The sequence below is a fragment of the Semicossyphus pulcher genome, unplaced genomic scaffold (assembly GCF_022749685.1).
Source record: "Semicossyphus pulcher isolate SPU_LCO1_2020_fin unplaced genomic scaffold, fSemPul1.0.p SCAF_25, whole genome shotgun sequence".
NCBI classification, from domain to species: Eukaryota; Metazoa; Chordata; class Actinopteri; order Labriformes; family Labridae; genus Semicossyphus; species Semicossyphus pulcher.
Window position 1 is genome coordinate 10,749,432 of NW_027211699.1, and position 6,815 is coordinate 10,756,246.

A 6,815-nucleotide genomic window follows, 5' to 3' on the forward strand; every position below is an offset into this window, starting at 1 on the left:
TAATAATAATTTGTTAATATAATGGGGTTTTTTTATAGTCATAAATCACATTTAGAAAGCTATAAGCTGATACAGTGAGTCAAGGAGGGTAAATAATGCACAGAAAAATTTTGCAATAAGTTTAAATTACAATGATATATACAGTCCCCGTTAGTCAGTGGACATTAATGTTTTAATATGCATTTATATAATATTTGTCTTAAACAAACCTATTTTAATTTAAATTATTTTAACCGATAGTACGGTTTAAAGACTAAAAGCGTTTTTTGGGGAAAACATCGACAAATTATAAACAAAACTTAGCATTCGCTTTATTTTGTAAGGAGAATCGGAAGTTATACCTCTTATCTGCGGCTACCTTGACGTCACTGCGGTCGTGGAGACGGTATGCTCGTTTGTCTTTATGGAGCAGCTAGGGCAGAAAGAGTCAAGCATTTAATCTAGTGTTGTGACATAAAATACACCTGTATTAGGTGTTTTATTATACATTTGAAGAGGCCTTTTTACGACGATAAAATAAAAACAGTTATTCAATAATCAAAAGTGTATCCCTGTGTCTAGTTCTGACCGTTATGCAACCCAAAAATTACAAAAAATATTCATCATGCCTTTAATAAGGCCGGTCTGTGGGGCTGGATCAACTCAGAAATTGGCGGATGGGATCAAATATTTCTTATTTTTGGTTTATGTTCAAACAGGTCAGTGTTAAACATCGAATTTGTAGGTAATATCAAACAAACCCAAAATATTTTATAAGACGAGAAAGGCCGGTGTGGTACGCCTGTTTTCGTATATCTTTACGTCCCGCAGGCCCGGGCGGGTCAGTGAAAGGTTTTGAAACAACAATGGGCGAAGTTTGTGAGAAGTCATGGCTGTCTGTGATTTGGCGAGTCTGCAACGTTTTCATGTCCTTATTCTTCGCTCTTGCAACATATGTTCAGGTGATGTATAGATAGTTTTTCAAAATAACATTTTACTTCCTCTTAAATCAGGATCATTTGTCTGAAAACTCTTGTGTCTTTGCTTTAGATCAATGATCCAGACGCGGGGTTATGGATGGTAAGATTACAACCATGTCACGTATTATTATTACTTTTTTTAAATTGTGTTATTTACTCCACTTTGCTGTCTTGTGATGCAGGTCGGTTACGGTGTTCCTGCAGTGCTGTGTGCATTTCTAAGCTTGAAACCGCACGTGACAGGTAGACAGATGAGTTTGGATTTACACTGGTCGTCTTTTAATGTGTAGTAGTCTAATTTTTAAGAATAGAAACCTCATTCAAAAGCAGTTATTTTAAGGTTTCCTTTCCTGTAACAGTTTCCATGTCCCTGTTTTCCACACTTTACTGGGTGTTGAATTCTCCTTCAATGCATGTTAATCCAGATCTAACAGCGCCCTCATGTGGCCTTATGATGCCTGTACAGCTCTCTTAAAAAGTCTGCTGCAGATCTGATTTGACTAGTTTTGCATGTTTTCTTGTCTGCGTCGCAGAGACTTTGGCCTGGAGGCGAGTCGCTGATCTACATGTGATGGTTTCCAGCGCTGTAGTTTCCATGTTGGGCTGGACACTTTATAAAGAGAGAATCACAGACATCTTCCAACAGGAGGAGGGCAGGTAAAGTGTTCAACTGTGGGTCTGTCTACTTATAATAGCTGTCAAGTCTATCAAAAACAAGCATGCTAGACTTGTACGTGCATTTCTGTTTTTATTTATATTCAGTAATGTCATTAGGTATAATGTGTCCTGAAATAATGTGCAAAAATGAAAAATATTTACATGAAAGTGACGAGATATTAGAGGCAGCAACGTTAGAGGAAATAACTAGAGTGATCAGATGATGTGAAAAAAATAAATAGTTAAATTAATAATGTAAATTTTATTTGAATGTTTCCCCTTCCAGAGAATTTTCCGGTCTCATGTTGACGCTTGTTTGGCTTCTCCTGTGTCGTCACTCTGGAAGGTAAAACTAACATGCAACCAGGAGATATATTTCATTATTTATAAGATTTATTTTTTCAGTCATGTATTTTTCATAAACGTTATTACACTTTTCTCTGACAGGGCTCCAGTCGGGATGCTCAGAGTCTCAACAGCTGCTGCCATCACAGTCTTCCCCTTCGTGGCCTGGCTTTACTACTACGTCAATAAGGAGCTGAGACTGAATTGGCCTTCACATTGTAAAACTGCTATTTAGACGTCGTATGTTCTCTTTTTATGACTGAAAATCATGGACCAAGAATGCTGCTTAAATAAACATTTAAAGTGTTATTAAATATACACGTACGGCGACTAAGGTGCTTGAGATGCTATTGAAGATTCAGTTCGGACATGTTATTGGTTTTTTATGTTTTAGTCTGTTATAATGATCGTATCTGATGTAAAATGAAATAAATTAATTTTCTTACTGATGTGTAAAATAAAGTCTAATGTATAAATTGTATAAAACAAAAATAAAAGTGATTTTTATTATAAAGTTGTTGTTTTTTCTTCTAGATGGCAGCAGCGAGCACAGGAACCAGTAGGATAACAGAAGAAGATGAAACTACGTCACTTCCTGTGTTTAATAACAGTCACCGGGCTACTGATCTGAGAGCAGCCGTTTTAGCGTTGAACGGTCTATTTTAAGTTAACATGGATATTTAGAACTGACCTGAGAATAGCAGTTTGTGTGCCGTATTTCTCCTCGCATATCACGTTTTGTAAAGTTGTACCCTCTTCCTCGTTGGAGCAGCGGTTTCGTCAAGGACCCAAACATGACACTGAGCGTTTTATATCAGAGCCTGGGCTGCCGGTTGTTCCACAGTAACGTTAAACTCTTACAAAAATGCACTCAGACACAAGCGGTCAGACTCGCACACAGTGTTTTACGGAGGGAAACTGGACTGAAACACAAACTGTCACCGCAGAGAGTTCACTGCTGCCTGGTAGGTCAAAGCTAGCAATCTATCAGCTGTAACACCAAACTCCATTTAGAAATCTGGCAAATTAAGGTATTAATATCTAGCAAGTTCGTAGCCACGCTTGTTAGCTAAAACACATCTTTTACCTGCCATTATCACCTGTCAATTTCCCGAACGTACAAACTATAGTGTACAAATAATTGTAAGAAATTTAAATTTAAAGCTGCTTCTTGTTTTTTGAATGGAGTTTTTTGGAGTTGTTATCCCTAGTAGCTGTTTGGAATCGAAGAAACCACCTAATTATTTATAAGACGTCTCTTGTTACAACCTATCCTTTCATCATGCAACACCACCTTAGAGTGGCAAATATTTGAATGGAGTTTGGCATAAAGCATTGATGTCTTAAGGTGTTGCAGCCACTTCAGGCTATTGTGTTAAAAGCATGAACTCTAATCACATTTTTTGGGGGGGGTTACTCATGTACAGGTGAGTGTTAGTCAGCGGCACACCTGCAGAACAACTCAGAAGCTTTATCAACACTCATCAAGAACATTTTCCTCTCTCCCACCACCGCCTTCGTCTGGAGATAAGCAGAAGAAGTCTGGGGTAAGAGGCAGCAGTCTTATCAAATGTCACATCTTACAGACTTGAGACCTGAATCTTGTTTTAGCAGCTTCATTACCTGAAAGTTCATGAAAAGTCAGGTTTTCCACAGTAAGAATATTTAAGTTAATTTTTACATATTTAATAATCTCATTAAGATCTTTATTCAAACAAAACGTCATCACAGCACACTGATTGGTTTCCGGAGCTGAAATGTAAAGATTCCTCTGTGATGGTTTTTTCATTAAAGCCTGTGACATGGAAATCTTTAGCCATCACGTTTGCTATTGGAGGCTCTCTGCTCGGAGGGATGAAGTACTTCAAGAAAGAAAAGGAAGAACGTGAGTATTTGTCTCTCGTTAGTGAATAAAAGTTGATTAAATATCTAAAACAAGTCAATAAACTCAGAAAATAAAGATATTTTCATGTTAAATCAGCTGATAAAGATGCTAATTACAGACATGAACTGTTGAATTTTGCAGTGATTGAAAAAGAACGAACCAAATCGATCGGCAAACCGGCTCTGGGCGGTCCGTTCTCACTCGTCGATCACAACAACAAACCCAGCCGGAGCGAGGACTTCCTGGGTCGGTGGGTCCTCATCTACTTCGGGTTCACTCACTGCCCCGACATCTGCCCGGACGAGATAGAGAAGATGATCGAAGTGGTGGATGAGATAGGTACAGAAAGAATGAAACCTGTTTATCAGGAAGAGAAGCTGAATGTCTTTCACACATCGAAGCTCAAATATAGTTTTCTTTGTATCCACAGATAAAATAAAGTCTCTTCCTGAACTGACGCCGATCCTCATCACCATCGACCCCGACAGGGACACGCCGGAGGCCATGGCTGCATACGTCAAAGGTACAAAACACATGACCTGAACTTGTCTTTAAAATCAGTTTCTTTTTTTATTTCTTTGGAGGAAATAAAGGTTGAATAAGAGGAATTTAGGTCCTTTAATTTTCCAGAAAAAAATCTTCCAAAATCTGCTTTCTTTTCCTGAGAAAAACATAAAAATGAACTCCATAAAGCACCTGCTGTAGCTAAATGCTACATTTCAACTGTTATTACAGGAATACGTCATCAAATTTACAGCTGTTGCAGGAGTTTTGCTCATTTTTGAGTGGACTTGTGGCATCCTGCCTCGATGACATTCAGTGTTCTCCCTTGTAGCTGTGTGAAGTGACAAAAACACATCTCTTGTTACAACGCCGATCCTTTCATCACGCCACCAACAGCACCTTAAATTGGCACATTTTTGAATGTTTGGCATAATGGCTCGATGTTTTCAGGTGTTTGAGACATTCAGTTTCTCTTCCTGATGAGCAGTTTGTGTTATTTCTGAACCTATTTCATCCACTTCTGTCAGACATGTCGCAGGTATCCAGCTGAAAGAGTGGCAGCTGTCTGGCAAAAGATCTTCTTTAAAGTGTGTAAAGGGCAGGTGGTCCAACAGGTGCTTTATTACAGGCCTCCGTCTTCAAATCAAAGCAGCAGAGTAGTTTTAACAGGTGGAGCATAAAGTGCAGAGATTACCTGGAGGTTAGCGACGGGCATTTCAACCAAAAATACAAAACGATATACACTGCGAACTATTCGACTATTATTCGAAGAACGATGCAAAATGCGTAGTTATTGTAGACGTGTGACCTGCTAGTCTTACCTTTGGTTAAGTTGACCCTGACCTCCTTTCCGACGAGTTCCACACAGACCTTTCTGGCAGCTGCAGGAGTCTCTGCATTTTTCTCTGGTTCCAAATCTCACAGCACAATACGCACGTTACCAGCACCTGGCGCTGATGCTTTCTTCTTCTCTTGTTATTTAATGGCAGTTAACAGCTCTCAAATGCGCCACAGCCACCGCCTGCCGGTCGTACCGAACCAACAAGAATGCAGAAAAATTATATTTTGTAATATTTTTTTTCTGCACCTTTTTTTTATGATAAAGAGAAATCACAGTTTTTCCTCAAAAGACAAAACGGATAGAAAAATAGAAAACAGAAAAATCTCTTTTATCCTTAAATATTTGTTTGTTGTGGAAGAAAATTTTATTCAGAGTTTTTCCACAATCATAAAAAAAAGGCTAAAACCTCCTCTTTTCCTTTTTCAGAGTTTTCTCCAAAGCTGATTGGCCTGACGGGAACAATCGCTCAGGTGGAGCAGGTCTCCAGAGCCTACAGGGTCTATTACAGCCAGGGACCAAAGGATGAAGACAACGACTACATCGTGAGTAACAACAGAAAGACTGTATGTAGGAAGTGGGCGTGGCCCCTGTGATGTCATCCAGGTTTAAGCTTTGAGTTTGGTATTTTGACCGTCGACACTTTGTAGCCAGAAGTGAACATATCTGGACGAGAGAAAATGTTTACTGAGGGAAGAGATAGAGAGAGAAGAGGGCTCGTGTTCTCGTGGAGTCGCCCCCTGCTGGACAGAAAGAATCACGTCCACGTCTTCTACACAGCCTGTGAACTATAACTCTGTTGGTAATGATGCAGGTGTAACACATTTCTCTGCGTGAACTTCAGGTGGATCACACCATCATCATGTACCTGGTCGGACCGGACGGAGAGTTTCTGGAGTACTTTGGACAGAACAAGAGAAGTGTGGAGATCACCAACTCCATAGCAGCGTACATGAGGAAGTACAAGAAGTCAAAGTGAGCGTCAGCAGCTCGTTAAGGCCTCACCTGGACTGACGGACACGTCAGGTGTTCCTGTTTGATCCCAATTAATCATTACCTGTATTTATTAGAAAGTGTCTGCTGTAACATTCCTTTCAATGAGTGTGAAGGAAGATGATGATTCTCCATATTATTACCCATAATGCACCTCTCATCCTGCTTAGGAAAGGCTGATTCCTGCTTGAACACATTTTCAGCTCCAATCAGGATGATCTCTGATTTCTGATGCACAGAACGAGGAAACACCTGAAGACAGATGTTGTAAATGAAGTGATTTTGTGATAAAAAAGTACAAAATACAACAAAATACAAATATGTATTGGGTATTCTTTCGCCACTTGCAGGTCGAATCTTGTTTTAACATGTTGGAAGAATCACAGGTTACTTTAAGTTACCTGTAGAGCCCTGCGTGGGACCGTTTTCCACTCGCGTCAGATCCCGTCACGTCTGATACCGCAATGTCAGTTTGGCACAGCTCTTAGATTTCCATTCTTTATTCTTCAGACAAAGGAGGGTACACCTGGCTCGGCCCATTGTCTGATTCTGTCTGGGAACATCTGGTGGACAGGTGTTGAATGTCAGGTGTGGAAAGAAGAAGAAAGAAACAGAATGGGGTCTTATTGTCTTA

The 6,815-nt window shown here is 39.7% G+C and overlaps 2 protein-coding genes across 2 annotated transcripts; both read left to right on the forward strand.

Annotated features, from left to right (window-relative positions):
- Nucleotides 1-288: 288 nt before the first annotated feature.
- On the forward strand, nt 289-2,404 carry tmem220 (transmembrane protein 220). The gene is made up of 6 exons (XM_069676308.1): nt 289-941; nt 1,030-1,059; nt 1,142-1,202; nt 1,493-1,616; nt 1,903-1,962; nt 2,064-2,404. The coding sequence occupies exons 1-6, from the start codon at nt 846-848 to the stop codon at nt 2,194-2,196; spliced, it is 504 nt and encodes a 167-aa protein (XP_069532409.1). The 5' UTR covers nt 289-845; the 3' UTR covers nt 2,197-2,404.
- A 330-nt stretch (nt 2,405-2,734) lies between these two features.
- sco1 (synthesis of cytochrome C oxidase 1) lies at nt 2,735-6,815 on the forward strand. Its single transcript, XM_069676211.1, has 7 exons — nt 2,735-2,926; nt 3,389-3,508; nt 3,756-3,846; nt 3,988-4,185; nt 4,277-4,369; nt 5,618-5,733; nt 6,033-6,815. Exons 1-7 carry the CDS (start codon nt 2,756-2,758, stop codon nt 6,165-6,167), a joined length of 924 nt encoding a protein of 307 aa, XP_069532312.1. The 5' UTR covers nt 2,735-2,755; the 3' UTR covers nt 6,168-6,815.

Bases quoted from the DNA above. Each gene is read 5' to 3' on its own strand.
- tmem220 (XM_069676308.1), top strand. From the start codon at position 846: ATGGGCGAAGTTTGTGAGAAGTCATGGCTGTCTGTGATTTGGCGAGTC. The intron at 1,060-1,141 runs GTAAGATTACAA...CTTGTGATGCAG, and splicing joins CAGACGCGGGGTTATGGATG to GTCGGTTACGGTGTTCCTGC. The intron at 1,203-1,492 runs GTAGACAGATGA...TCTGCGTCGCAG, and splicing joins CTTGAAACCGCACGTGACAG to AGACTTTGGCCTGGAGGCGA.
- sco1 (XM_069676211.1), top strand. From the start codon at position 2,756: ATGACACTGAGCGTTTTATATCAGAGCCTGGGCTGCCGGTTGTTCCAC. The intron at 2,927-3,388 runs GTAGGTCAAAGC...ACTCATGTACAG, and splicing joins AGAGAGTTCACTGCTGCCTG to GTGAGTGTTAGTCAGCGGCA. The intron at 4,186-4,276 runs GTACAGAAAGAA...TTGTATCCACAG, and splicing joins CGAAGTGGTGGATGAGATAG to ATAAAATAAAGTCTCTTCCT.